General features: G+C 44.2%; 1 protein-coding gene across 1 annotated transcript in view; it reads right to left on the reverse strand.

The window, feature by feature from the left end:
* Positions 1-5,552: 5,552 nt before the first annotated feature.
* The window catches only part of CLCN1 (chloride voltage-gated channel 1), a 35,833-nt gene continuing 26,787 nt past the window's right edge, over positions 5,553-14,598 (reverse strand). Inside the window, exons 14-23 of the mRNA XM_019283893.3 lie at positions 14,236-14,346; positions 13,897-14,110; positions 13,064-13,197; positions 12,377-12,591; positions 12,150-12,255; positions 10,672-10,754; positions 9,878-9,916; positions 9,140-9,244; positions 7,235-7,321; positions 5,553-6,730 (exon numbers count right to left, since the gene is read on the reverse strand). Of these exons, the coding sequence (XP_019139438.1) occupies positions 6,335-6,730; positions 7,235-7,321; positions 9,140-9,244; positions 9,878-9,916; positions 10,672-10,754; positions 12,150-12,255; positions 12,377-12,591; positions 13,064-13,197; positions 13,897-14,110; positions 14,236-14,346 (1,490 nt within the window). The 3' untranslated portion in view covers positions 5,553-6,334. The remainder of the gene's footprint in view (positions 6,731-7,234; positions 7,322-9,139; positions 9,245-9,877; positions 9,917-10,671; positions 10,755-12,149; positions 12,256-12,376; positions 12,592-13,063; positions 13,198-13,896; positions 14,111-14,235; positions 14,347-14,598) is intronic.

Here is a 14,598-nt window from a genome sequence, read left to right on the forward strand (position 1 = left end):
GTTTGCCATATGATTCTTAAATTCTAGCCATAAAAGGTGTTATTTCCTTGTCAAGATACTTTTGCTTTTCAAGCTCTGGTTTTTCCAGGAGCTAAGCAGTGTCTCTTGCCCTGCTTAAGGCATAACATATTTTACAAACAGAGCTATTTGACTGATCTTTGCTTTCTGTGTTCTATTTGAAGTTAATTTGCTTCTTTCCAGTTTAGCTGCTTTTCCTACTGAGTAGATTGCCACCCACCACTTGGTATGTATGTCTGCATAACTATGTTCATATAATTAATTGTGACTTGCGTAAGACACACTTACTTAACTCCTTCAGGTTTTTGGTTGGCTGTTTTTTGAGGTTTCTTTTAATTTTATTTTTGTCAATCCTTGTAAGTCCCCCCTTTACTCTCTCCTTGGTTTGTTTGTGGTTTGTTTTGTTTTGGTTTTGGGGTTTTTTGATTGTTTGCTGGTATTTTGTTCAGCTTTTTTGTTGGGTTTTTTTGTTTTGTTTTGTTTGCTTGTTTGGTTTTTGTTCGGGTTTTTTGGTTGTGGTGTTGTTGTTGTAGGTTTTTTTCTAAATGGCCTCTAAACTGTCACTACTTTCTTTTTGAAATGTAGTGTGTCAAATGAAATCAGTTATTCTGCGTATATTTAAGACTTGAGTCCCTGGGGGAATGAAATGTCTCTGGGCTTGGAAGCCATACTGATGCCTTTTCTTGGTCTTAAAATCAAGAGTCAGACACGGTTAGAAGGGAAAAAGGGGTTTTACCTTGGTATTTATTTTAAGGATCCTTAGGTGCACACATCCAGGTCGAATGCACCTCAATGCACACCACAATGCACCCCCCCCCAAAAGATTGGGTATAACATTTTAGGCCTTACTAATTAGCATATCTATCAAAGATTCCCCAATGAGAGGCTTGAATGAGCCTCCCCCTCCCCAAGGAGCCTTCCCCTGGATGGTTCTATCTTAGTTTACAAATTGTTCTGGAGGGGACCTTGGGGTTTGGGGCACACTGATCCCTAACTATGAAGCTTCTAAAAAGTTTAGTCTCCTAGCTGAACAAACAAGGCCAAAAATGTAGGCAAAAAGCACTAAGAATACAGAAGTTGTAAAAAGGTATAGCAGGAGTATAAAAGAAAAGGCAAAAATCATCATGGCATCAATACCTCTGCATAGGAAAAATGTCTTTTTTTCTTAATTTCACATTATGCTGCAAAGGTGGTGTCCAGCTGCTGAGTGCTTCTCCTAAAAGAACTCTTTTGTCATCATACTAGGCTAGACTTACCCCTCAGTTAAATTCATCTCCACTGGATTTAGCTGCTTAGCCCCAGCATGAACCTCATTCTATGGTATCTGCCTGAGGCTCTGATCTCCACTTTCTGCTTATTTCTCTGTTTAGACTAGATGGCAAACCTGCCATATGTTTCTCTCATGTTACTGTTCTACAATTTCTCATATGTTACTTCTAAGTGATTAATGAAAACAGTAACTAAAAAGGGCATAAGAGCATTCTTGCTGCACACCTCACTGGATCTGCACTTTGCCGGCTGCAAGGGTATTTTCTACACAGTTCCTCAGACAGCTCCTATCTTCTGTGCCAGAGAAATTGCAAATTTGAGTTAAGCATAAGATTCTGTGACATGTTTGGTCATAATCCAGCCATTTCAGTTCCCATTTCTTTTCACAGCCCATTTGCTTAAGTGCACTACAGAAAGGGAGAGAAAAGCAGATTTTTTTTTTTTTAAATGTATTTCTCATCAACCTTCCATTACTGTCTTTTGCATTTGTTTCTGTGTGGAAAAAACTGAAAAGCTTCTAACTTTATGTGACTTTATGTGACTTTAATTATGAATATATCTCAGTATGGCTTCTAGCTTTACCTTCTGTTCTTCACACTGAGTAGCCATTCAGTAAATAGTCAGATACTAGCAGTGCTTCGATTGTTGTTCATATAAAGTAGGCAATTCACATTTTCATTTCTCTACATTCTGTTTCCGTTATGAATTTGCTACTGGACTTTCCTCAGCTGGACACTGTTCTCCATATCAGGTGCAATTCTTCAAGTTGTCTAGATACGTTTCAGTAACTGGTTTTACTTCAGAGCACAAGATATTTGCACTAGCAGCACACTACAAAAAGCTGGGATGGGAGCAGATGCTCATTTGAAATACTGCTCCTTGAACTAGTAATAGGTTTGGGTGAGATTGCCTCATTTAGCCATCACACTAATCCCAGCAGTGTCCACAGCAGTGTCTTTAGTTGTTTGTCTTACCATGAGGCTGCACTGGGACTTGGTGACGTCCAGCAAGCTGTGGGAAGGGGAGATGTGGCTCAAGACACAGGAAACTGAGTTGGAGGGTTTTCTGCTACTGCACAGCCGTGATTTGCCTGAGGTGATGTTTGTGTGTGTGAGTGCACGTGCACAGGGTTGTCTGTCCAGTGGCTCATGGTCAGGACCAGTTTAAGCTTGTCTCCCACAAACTGAGCATTAAAAAGTTTCGCATCACATGTCTGAAGACCCTAACCCTAATGCTCAGGCATGGCTTTTATGTGCAAATTTTAATTATTGGTCTCTAGTGTTGATTAAATTTTTATGCAAGCTGTGCCCAGACACCTGCTTATGTGGCTGTGAATAACTTAGTGCTTGGTGTGACCATATATTTAATGGCGTGTTTTTAATTATACCCTTCCTGGGTTTGGATTAGTTTGGCAAAGAGGGATCTTTACTTGCTTGGCTGGTTATTGCTGGTCTTACACTTCTTTGGCCACAAAACACACACTTCTATATGGTGTTTGCATAACTGGGTAGAAGGGGGATGTTATGTTTATGAACTCTAGCTGTGTCTCTATTTCTGCCTGTACTAATTGGGTTTTGTCCATAGGCTTAGAAAACTAGATTTTTTTTAGTCTCAAATAATTTGGCAACCAAAAACATTACTTTGTTGAGGCAGATTTTTCTTGTTCAGTAGTCCATCTCCACGTGTTTTCTCCTTTATGCGGCTCATGGCCAAGTCTCTTAGCCTTGTCATCACTACCTAAAGCCCTACTTGTCGTCTCACCAACCTTAAGTCTTCCCTATTTTTTCAATTCTTTATATTGATGCATTTAAAAATAAGATTCTGCTTTCACCCCTAAGTGCCATGTGAAAGGAAGAATTCGATTTTTTGCTAGATGTGAATTTCTATCTGAAAGGGACGGCTTCACGGCTGATACAAATTCTGGGGATATTTTGGGCTGTGAAAAAATGATTTTCCCCTGTAGGTAATCAAGTCTGTGCTGTTTGGATAGGATGGGAGATGCAGGTTTTAGAGTGACAGATCAGTGTGATTTTGTTTGCTGGACAAAGGTTTCAAGTTTAAACTTTGAGGGGGTGTAGTGGGATAGCCTGAGAGGGCACAAACTTTAAGTTCCCGTGACAAAGGTAGGTTTAGTATTATTTTACTGCACATTTTGCACCTATTAATGTACTTGGCATCAGCTCAGTGAAGATTTTATTGAGAAGATGGAAGTGGAAACAATTCAGCCTTTGCAAACCGTCTTTGCAGAGTGTTTTTTTGTCCCATCCTGCTCCCTGTGCATTTTCATGTATGAGTACAGGTGAGAAAATGGTGCAGATGAACACTGCTTCTGTTCCATGGGTGGAGGCAATACCTGGAATGGATCTTGAGTAGTGTCTACAAAGAGCAGCAGTTGCCCCCACCTTTCAGCTGCCCTCCAGAGAGCAGTCCAGCTCCTCACAGTAACCCTGGGAAAGCTAAAGGTAATAGGAATGGAGAGATGCCTGTGTGTGCATGTATGGGCACACATGTGTTTTCTTGTAATCTCAAGTGACGAGCCTCAAGAAGCTTTGCAGGTTAGCCAGTGTTTCACTCCAAGCTCCCCAAGCCTCTCCATGTGCATCATTTTTGTTCCAGCTTCATCTCCCCCAGCTCACAATCTGTCTGTCGTGACTCACACGCTCGCTGGCTTTGATTTAGACTCCCATCTGCTTTCTCAGCCAGTCACTTCCCAGTTCTTCTGTAACACACCGTAGGAGAAGTGTGGGACTGGAGGAGAGTATTCAGGAGAGAGGAGGGGGAGGTGTACTGACTCCAGCCTTAAAGTTTCTCCTTGTCTCATCTGTCTCAGTGGAAGCATGTGGCTAAGCTGTAAAATGCAAGTCTGCACAGTAAGGCTGGGGATGACTTGGAGAAACTCATCCTTCTTGAGTGTGCTTGGACCCTCAGATCAGATTTGGTCTCAGTGTTGTCACTCACTGCATATTTATGCTTTTGTAAAAGGAATGTCCTTTCTCCTCTGCTTATATAAGGGACTACCACAGTTCCCCGAAAAAAAAAAAAAGCAGTTGTTTTGCCTCTTCCCTGCAGGCAGCAGAAGGTGACACAAAGGTAGTGGGGAGGCTGTGCTGATGCCTGGCAGACACAAACGTGCCCCTCTGGTGGAGGCAAGCAGCTGTCGTGTGCAAGAGCCTTGCCCTCAGATCAGCACTGTCTCCTCACAAGGGCAGGGTGGCTCCCGGAGGACCGACGATCATGAAGGCAGGGAAAGGCTGTCCCCAGTTCGCTTATAAAGGGGGATCATGTGCCAAAAACAGAACAGACCTGGTGGGCTCTGAATTCCAGACAGCAAAAATAAATTTCTCTCTCTTCAAGAGACTAGCGGGGAAGATTTCCTTCTACTATAAGCTTGTCACAGATTCTCCCGCCCATAAGCATCATCAGAGAGGAACTGGTGCAAGGTCAATCCTTGGAATTAAAGCCAGGAGGGAATTTTCCTTTGGTGACTGGGTTAGAGGTAATGATATTTTTGACTTGCTCGTGAGACAGTTTATGGAAAATTACATGTTGAAGTGAAACTGGTCACTCTAAGTTAGATAATGATTTACTAATACCAGGAAAGGGAATGAGAATACCCCCAAGAACGTATTTTCAGAGCCTGGATTTCTTCTCTCTTGCTGTTAAGTGGAAACACATCTAATAGGCTGCTTGGGCCTGCATCTAAGTGCCATGAGACACCAAAAATATGGTAGAAAGAGATGTAGACTGTTAGAAGAAGCTGTAGAATACACAGAATTTGGTTTTGCCTGTTTACTGAGGAAACCTCACAAGAGCGGTGAATTAAACAAAGCAGCATCTTATCTTTGGATGCCAAGGTTTTGCATGCATGACACGAACTGACAAGACGTCTTTTTGCAAGATGCAGATCTGCTCCAGATTTAGAACTGGAATACAGAGGGATGCTGCAGACAAGGGTTGAGGTCTCTGCTGTTAGTCACAACAGAGACAAGCTGGCAAAAGCGAGAGCTGGAATTCTCAGATCTGAGGTATGCAGAAATATGTGGAAAGTAGGCAGGGTAGAATTACCAGGGAAGAGAGCAGGAGTTTTCAGAAAGAAACCTGTTTTCAAAGTGTAGAAAATGTGTCTTCCCTCTGCTGTATTTCTTGGCAGCCTGCTAATACTCCATAATTATTTTTTTTCTTGAGTTCTTGTATTTTAAGACTATAGCTGTGGAAAATTGTGAACAGTGATTCAGAGAGACAAACACAGTTATTTGAAATATAGGTACATATATGCTATTTTACTCCTCTTCCCCCAGCACTGAGGATGCCCTCACTTAAGATTTTCCCATTCTGCTTAAAAAACCCAGAGATGGTGGGAAAACAAACAAGCTTTTCTCCCTTCCAGTGTTTTCTAAAGTCTTGGCTGAATTCAAGACATGAGACATATACCAAATATTTTCCTGCCATCTGTTTTTAGGGCATGGCTCAGCTACAAGGACAGAGGAGAAGCTCCTAACTGCATCCCCATCCAGGAAAATCCCAGAGTAAAAATTGAGAAAGAATAAAAATGTTCTACATGGGAATGTTTTGGGGGGGTGCAAGATAAGGGGCAGTGAAAAGGAGCTGCAGCAACGTGGACAGGGTGGCAGGTAGAAGCAGCAGTATGCTTCTAGGCTGGAGGTCTGGCTGTGTTACACTGCTGTGTGCAGGCCTGGTGTGACTGGAAGGATGGCACCAGTGAGCGAGTGAGAGCTGATCCCCCTCCACTTTCCACATGGCACATTGATCCTGACTGTGTCCAGCAGTGTCCATGTCCTGTTACAGTGCACGCCACAGGCATCTTGCAGTCCACATCTGACACCTGCACACGCCCAAATAGTCCAGCAGCCTAACAGTCTGCACAGAGAGAAAGCAGCAGCAGAAGGGCTCAGTCTGATGTCCCTCCTCCCAGCTGAATCATCCCTCTCTGGGGATTGCAAAGAACATCCAAAAGCTTCTCTTTGAGGAGCGAACACAAGAAGACTGGCTCACTGAAGAGTGTGATGGACTACTACCCTCACATCAGCTATAAGGGAACATCCTCATCCTCATCCTCATCTTCATCCAGGTCAGTGGTGCGTAGGTTTATGTCCTTGAGGATGTCTGAGATGTTTTCAGCGACTGGCCCTGTCAACTCCATCTCTTCCAACTCAGTATCCGTGGCGTAAGCGGAGCTGGGGACTTCCCCCTCTTCCTGTGAGTGTGAGGGCTGTGGGGAGTGTGAGCAGGGAGGCAGAGGGCTCTCAGTGCCCAGGTTTGCTGCTGGCTGTGCTGCCACCGTGCCGTTGTCCTCCCGGCTCCATGCCTGAGGGCCCTGCCCGGTCTGATTGTTGGTGGAAGTCCGGTTGATGTCACGGAAACTGGCCAGGGGTGGTCGGAGACGAACCCCAGAGCGGGTGGAACCCTCTATTGCCTTCTGGAGCTGGAAAAGGAGTAAAATTTCAGAAAAAAAGTGAAAGGGAGGCTGGCCCAGCCCTACCCAGGAGAAGTTCGTCTACTCCCCATGTTAAAGGGATCACAAATAGAGTCACAGCTCTGCTGCTGGAGCCTCTGGAGATAATCTTTTACGCTGGTGATGTAATGAAAAATTCCATGGTAAATAACAAATTCCACACCAATTTCAGAAGCAGTAATAGTCACTCAGTTAAGAGTGGCTATTAAGCCTCAGTTAAGAGCCCTACACTCATGATAAAGATGAACCTTCTAACATCCCTGTAAACAACACCTGCTGCCTCCTCTGAAATGCAGTCATCCATTCCCCTACAAAGCTTCCAAAGAGCTGACTCAGAATTCAACCCTGGATTGAAAATGTAGCACTTGCAGTTATATATATTCCCAGCTGGAACTTGCAGCACCTGTGAGTTACTGCAGTGATCCACAGGACACTTGCAGTTATTTAAGAGGCTGGCAAAGGATCTGTACTCACCTCTTCCAAAGCCAGCACTCCCCTCAGCTTCCCCATGCTGGTTACGTAGGCATGGCTGAGGCCCAGTAGCGAGAACAATGTGTGCGTCTAGGAGCAAAACCACAAAAGACCATTGCAGGGACTTTGGAAAATGGTAACACAGTACTTGGTGCTGGAGCTGGGACTTGGGATTAGGAAATGGAAATCAGAAAGACACACAACTGTGCAGTTATGCCAGTGAGAAATTACGTCTTCCCTTCCTTCCCTTTTGTATCTGCCAAATACTATGCTTTGCACCTTCTGCTGTGCAGCTGTAGTTGTGAGTGTGTTGGTGATGGAGAGCACATTCTCAAGGTCATTCTCATCCTGCATCTGGTGGAGGATCCCATACAGCACTCTGTGTTGTGCATTTGGAGACCTATGCAGATCCTATTTCATTTTGGTGCTGGAAACTGAACTACCGTATAGTAATATGTAAAGTCAAAAACCACTTAGGTTATTTATTCCAGTGCTTTCCTTAGCAATAGAGGATTTCTTTTTTCCTGTCCCAGAATATTTTCTGTGAAAACTTAAGCTTGTTGCTGCTTATCCAGTGCAGTGAGAACACTGAGAACAAGTTATTCCCTTTCTCTTACAAAGTCTCCTTGAAAGGACAGATACCACACTGCTATCAGTCTTCTTTTCTTCAGCCTAAATATACCCCATTATTTTACTATTATTCACAGATTTGGCTTTCTAAAACTTTCCACATTCTCAGTGCTCATCTCTGGTGTATTTCCAGACTTCAAGTTCTTGAAGCCAAGCTCTAGCTGGACTTTTACCTGTGGCCTTACATGAAATCATTCTGTCACAGCTAGTGTTTGACCTTTTTTTTAGCATCATTTGAGATACTGAACGTCATGTTCAAGTGTAAACTAGGAGAAATCTGATTTCTCATGAACAAGACATTTTACTCTAGTGTAAAAGAAAACCAGACTGGTTAAATATGGTTTGGTCACCATAAACTGTGATATTCTTGCCATTGGCAGTAGTCTCACATTTAGCTCTAGCTGTTCATACTTCAGATAGTTTGATTATTTATTCCTGGGGTTTTTGCGCATCCAAGTTAAGTTGATTTGTCTGTTATTTTAGAGTTTCTCACTTACTCTTTTGTATGACAAGTACAAAACTTTCCCCATGAGCAGCCTTCAGGTATGATTTCTTGTAGGCCTATATTCTCAAAGATAAATGCTAGTGGTTTTCAGATTACTTCAGCCACCCCTTTAGAAAACCCATCTGAACTATATGCTAACCTGTTCTCATTTTGCTCAAGGCTGATATCTTAACAGTAATTAATTATTTTAATGTAAGGCCTGTGCTGACCATTCACATTAAATGAGTATTGATAAAAGCATGCACTGTGCACTTTTGCTTCAGGAGACTGCTTTCCCTTTCCAGTGAGTGAAAGCCCAGTCCTATCTTCCTCCTGATATACGATTGCTTTAATTCCCAGTCATCCTGTGCCGACTCTAGATGTTGTATGATCCAGCTTCCTCTTTCCTTGTGCTTCACTTCAATGAAGAGCCTATGCTACAGGCAGATTCTACACCCTGACAGAACACCCTGAGAAATCCAGGAGTGCTCATTCCAGTGCTGCACACTGACAGGGCAGAGTGTAAATCTCAGTGTAATGCCCCGGCAGCAAGGCACACAGTGCTACTTTTAATGCAGCAGATTTTTTTGTCTCAGAGTTCTTATCACAAAGCCTTTCATTTTGCAGGAGATTGGAGGTACACACAGAAGATTACAGGAACAAGCTCACTTCTGTAGCTGGATGGTGATAGTAGTTGTAGGTGGAGACAAGGGGAAGAAATAAGTCATAGACTGAACTTGGAATGATAGAGTGGAGAAAAATGATGTATACCTCAGGGAGACATCTGCACTCACCTTGTGAAGGGAAGTTCTCTCCACCAGTTGGAAAGGGGAGGGATCTACGCGGCAGCTGTCAAAGCACACGTTCTTGTTCAGCTCCTCCTGTTCCCAAGCATCTATCTGACACAGGAAAGAAGAGGAATCACTCTTACAGCTACCTGCAGGGTTGCTATCTTGTGTACCCAAACTAGTCCCCTCCTCCTGTTAATGCTTCTTCCTTCCTGTGTACATCATTCATCTCATCCATTATGTCTCACCCCTCGGGTTTCCCATCCCTTTCTTGCCAGATTTCCAGTCCCTGTGGAAACAGGGCAATTCAGAGATTTTCTGAGAAGGTGGGGTTTTGCTTCTTCTTAAGGAGGGAGTGAACATCTTTAGCTTTCCTTTCTGAGTGCATCTTCCCCTTGTTGTTGCAAGATAATTGATCCTTTGTGTAAGAAATGAAGAAACAACATGGGCCCAGAGAAAGATGAAGATGAGGGGGCACCTGTGGAGGTCTCTAGTCCAAAACCCTGCTGCAGCAGGGCTGACTTCAAAGCTAGATCAGATTAGTCAGAGTCTTATCAGCACATCTAGCCAAACAATCTCTTCTCTTATGGGTGAGACTTGCCCACTGTGCCACTCCAAGAAGAAAATGGATTTGGCTATGGCTTTACGTGGCAATCACTGAGGTTCCTGGAGTATTGCAAGTGATAGGAAATGGGTAAAAGAAGCACTTACTTGACCTGACTCCCTTTTTGCACTTGGTCTTACCTCTTCTGGTGTCATTGTCTCAATGACCTCCACGGGCTCCTGTAGGAGAAAACACTGTTCAGGACAGCCAAACACCCACAGTTTCACAGAATACAGAAGGGGAAAATCTGCACAGCCTCCTCACCCCATGCAGTCCCCTTTTTGTTCCAGATAGCGTATTGCCAAGGGCTTAGATTTCCTTTATACTCATCCATTATACAGTGTACTCTGCCCTTGCTGTGCTTCCCTTGCCAGTGACAATTCACCATGGAGTTCTGGTGGAGCAATTCAGGTGCCTAAACATGGCCATCTAATAGTGATTTAGATGCTCTCAGGGTATCCCACATGGGGTCCAACCACTGCCCTGGAGTGGATGGGTCTCCCATAAGCTCTGTCTGTTATCCCCAAACCTTGTGCAGATGTGTCAGATAACCAAGGGCATTTAACACGGCAAGAGCCAAAAGCATTTTTTTCCTTTTTATCCATCTGTCCAAAACTGTTTGCCAAATGGAATAGAACTGCTCTTTACTACATCTTAGCCAAAATATCAGTAATTTTTTTCACTGAGAAAAGATGCCCAAACTCAGTCATGGTGGTAGCCTGACAGCTGAGCACAGGTGACTCTTTAGGAAGATGCACACTCCCTTACAGTAATCACACACTTTCTCCTTGGAGGGAGTTCCCCACTGATGCTGTCAGAGTTCGTAATTGTGTCCATGCTTTAGCCAAATACTGAATGTCTCGAGTAGTAGTTTCTATTTCCAGTGCATTCCCTTCCTTCTTCAGGGTACTACCAGGTTCTCTGTAGCCCTAACCTGGATGGTGCTCTCTGTCTCATGTGGACGGCTGCAGTGGCACAAGAGGTGCTGGATCAGTTGCCTCAGACTCCTGAAACTGCCTGAAAGATGAGAACAAACACATGGATAAGAAAGAACAAGTGAGAGACAAAAATACAAAGCCCCACGCCTATCCCATCCTCTTACTCGAGGCAGGCTGGGAAATACTATGAGGGACATGATAGAACTGAGCCAGTTTGTAAAATGGTGTCTGGGACATTCCAGAATGAATATTCCCATGCAACAAAACATATCAACAAACTGGATGTGACAGGTGCCAAGGGGTGAGGAGTCCATGGGTTCTGCCAGCAGTGGAATGATGGGAATAGAAGAGACCAGAATTCTACTCCCAGGCAGGGAGTTAGCAAAGAGGAGGAGACAGAGCCTGGTGCTGTTGTGAACAAGGCTCTGGAGGAAGTTTGATCAGAAACAATGATAGCTGGATAGCTGTGAGCCAAACTGAAAAAGAAGGGAAGGTCTCATGAATTCATTCCTGTTTCACTTCCTCTTGTCATTCCTGGGTCACTCAGTTCTAGCTTCACATAAAATGTTTCACATACCGTCCTTGTTTTCATATGTGGTTCTTTTTCTGCTTTGGTAAGATAGGTGGATGGCTGCCCACCACCCCACTGCTCTGGAAGCATAAAGTGGACTTTTTTATGCCTTAGAGGTTTACAGTCATACATGAGATGTGTTAATGGACCAGAATATGCTATATGCTCTGTTGCATGTAACCTTTGGGTGCCTAAAAGCACGAGCTAAAGCCCTCATTCTCAAGACTGGGCTACATCTCTGTGCTTACTCACTCTCTGCATATTTCAGGATGCATAAAGGACAAAAACAACCCACCATCCTGCATCAAATATACTTACGAATCAGAAATGAGCTATGAGTACAGTCTTGAAAGCAAAGCTAATACAGGCTGGGGTGTGACACAAAAGAACACAATACATCAGTGTTTGTCCATCACATTAATGCAGCTGAATCAAAGACATGCGTGTCCAAGGGAGGAGCCCTTCAGTTTTGGAGATGGCTGAGCTAAGCCTAAGCTACTCAAAAACTTAGTGCAGATGTTTAGCTCTCAGATACTGTGCTTTCCCCAGGGAAATTCATTCACATGGTGAAGGAGCCAAGAGATGGAACCCTTTCATGCAGACTCTCCAGAAAATGTCCAAGGAGTTGTTATTGCAAAGAATGGAGCAGGGAGACAGAGAGAGACCATCCTTAGTGGGCCTAGTTTTGCCATGCTCTCTGAGGGATCGTGACAGAAGGTATTTCCAGGTACATTACACTGATGCTGAGGTGCACTAACAAAGTGTCTTTCATACAGGAACAGCAGAGAAAGCTCCTTCTCTCAGTCTCTGGGAAACCAGCACCTCGCAGGGGCAGGTACACAGAGTTAGCATGAAAGCTTCCCCAGGCTGGCTATGGTTGAGCCATGACAGAAGCTACCATACCTGAGTGTTGCTGGGGCTCCAAAGTTTCAGACATTTGTTTAAGAGGACTTGTTGGGCCGTTTGGCTCCTCTGGGTAACTGGGAGTGGGACTTGGGGGCCGAGGCAGCTGTTATGGAAAGGAGAGATAATAAAGTCCACCTTAATGCCATTTATTTCTCAGCCTCCTCGAATGCCTGACTGCTTCTAAGCAGTCTCCGTGTTGCAGTCTGCCCACTTCTCTCCCTCACCTCTCCCTTCTCATCTGTATCCTCATCCTCATCAACATAAGCGAAAGATTCGTGCTTCAGCTTTGGCAGGTTTGCCCAGGGTCCATCGTAGGGTGCCTCATTCAGCTTCTGCTGCATTTCTCTGTTGAGGAGCCGTCGCCGCTCTGGGCTGATGTGCGTCTGGAGGAGAGCCTGCAGTTCCGATCGCTCCACAGACCCCAGGAGGATCATGGTCTCTGCACAACACAGAGCAGGGAAGCCATCAAGCCACCTCAAGGTTTTGAAGGTCCCCTTCCACACACCACACCTTCCTCCTTCCAGCCTCTTCTGAGTGCTCGGGCTCGTACCATCTAGTGCTGTACAAGAGTCATTGACCAGCCCTGTGGTGGCTCCTAGGCTGTGGGAAGGGAGCTCACTGTCCTGAGCTGTGCCACCCCTCAGTGTCACAGCAGAGGCATGCTCTTGGCTCATGCAGGATCCCACACACCTCCCTTACGTGCTGGATCTGCTTCACTGCCCACGCTCCAGCTTACCTGTCTGGCCAGCTGAAACAGCCTTCTGCCATACATCATCCACAGCAGGAGATTTTTAAGAATTATTTTTTTATGTGGCAGGTCACACTGCCTGCTTCACGCCGTGCAATTTGAAAGCTAGTTTCTCCAAGCTGAGGCAGTCTTCAGGAAGGACCAGTTTCTCCACACTGCTTACCTGGCGAGTCCACCAAAGGCAAAGATTTCACTGTGGTGCTTTGGAGTACTGCTTGCAAGTCTCGGTATTTACAGTTGGAGGAAACAAATTTCACATCTTGGACCATAATATCCTCAACAAAGATATTGTATTTGCTGTGAATTTATGGACGATAAGAGGAAGAGTTAACATATTAAAAATGTCAAGCAGATAAATTCCCTAAAGAAATACATAAATGACCACTTCTTTAAAAACTGTTCAAAATACAGCTGCCAAATGATCTCCTGTGAGAGTAACCAGAGGACTTTCCAAGAGTATAAACAGAGATTAACTGGATTTCCATCACAGATGTATTCCACTCCATTACCCCTCACCATAAAATACACACCTGTATAGATGGTTTTTGTATACATACCTATGTGTGTGATGTATACTAGAGAGAGGAAGACATATATAGGAATAACTGAATTTTGCTTCAAGCAAAATATCCAAATAAAGTGTTTAAAACATTTGCTGGGGAAAAAATATCCAAACCCCACTGAATTTAGATAAATGAGATTACTGATTTTTAAATTTTTAAGCTGAAGCAATTTGGAAATATTAATACAAATTCAGTAACATTGCTGGTCATTCAAACTTGTGCTTTCAGTGAAAAAAAAAAGAAGAGGACTTTTCTCCATTTTTGTGTAAGAAACCTAATTCTACTCCAATACCTGTTTTTTGTTACTACAGGCCTTTTCTGCCTTCTTAATTCCTTTGTAATACTGTCTCCTTTTCATAACCTTTTATTCCCCTGAGGTCTTAACCCTCTCCTGCTTTATTTCTTTGCCACTCCCTGTTTCCACCTACTATACCTTATGTGATTCCAGCCCAGGTCTGGCAGGTAGGGCAACTTCTTCACCTGGATGATGCTGTCGTAGAGGCTGGGCTGCAAGCTCTGGGCCACCATGTTGGCAAGAATGACAGCCACCATCATGGGCAGGATGTGAGAGATCTGGCCCGTCAGCTCGAAGCAGATAACAGCAGTGGAGACAGTGTGGCTCACCGCTCCTGTCAAAGCTGCTGCACCTTTCCCAGGTAGGAGAAGGAATAGGGAGAGGAGGAGACTGTCATATAGAAACAGCATGTCATGTCAACCAGGACAATTACAGCCGTGGGACCAGGTGAAGAAAAGGGAAGACATGGAGGCTCACCAATGACAGCATATCCTCCAGGTAAGATTTGATAAAGAATATCATCAAAGAGGATCCCATTGGGAAAAAGCAATGCCATGATTTCCCCGATGAGACGTCCAAATGCAGCACCTGAAAAATATTGCTGACAGTTACGGAGTCAACATTTAAGGACCATCCAGTCTGTGCTGTGCAGGTGTGCTGGGCAATCACTTGGATATTTTCTTACAGAAACAAAGCCAAAACTTATGTCAAAATGGCACCGGGGACTAAAGAGTAGTTCTCAGTTACAAAATACAGGAGTTAGACTCCAAGAGGAAGAAAGGGTACTAAGGTAAATACAGTTGACCCCTCATTCATTCACTTGGGAACACCAGGCACAGC

This window comes from Corvus cornix, chromosome 1 (assembly GCF_000738735.6).
Source record: "Corvus cornix cornix isolate S_Up_H32 chromosome 1, ASM73873v5, whole genome shotgun sequence".
In the NCBI taxonomy this organism is placed as follows: Eukaryota; Metazoa; Chordata; class Aves; order Passeriformes; family Corvidae; genus Corvus; species Corvus cornix.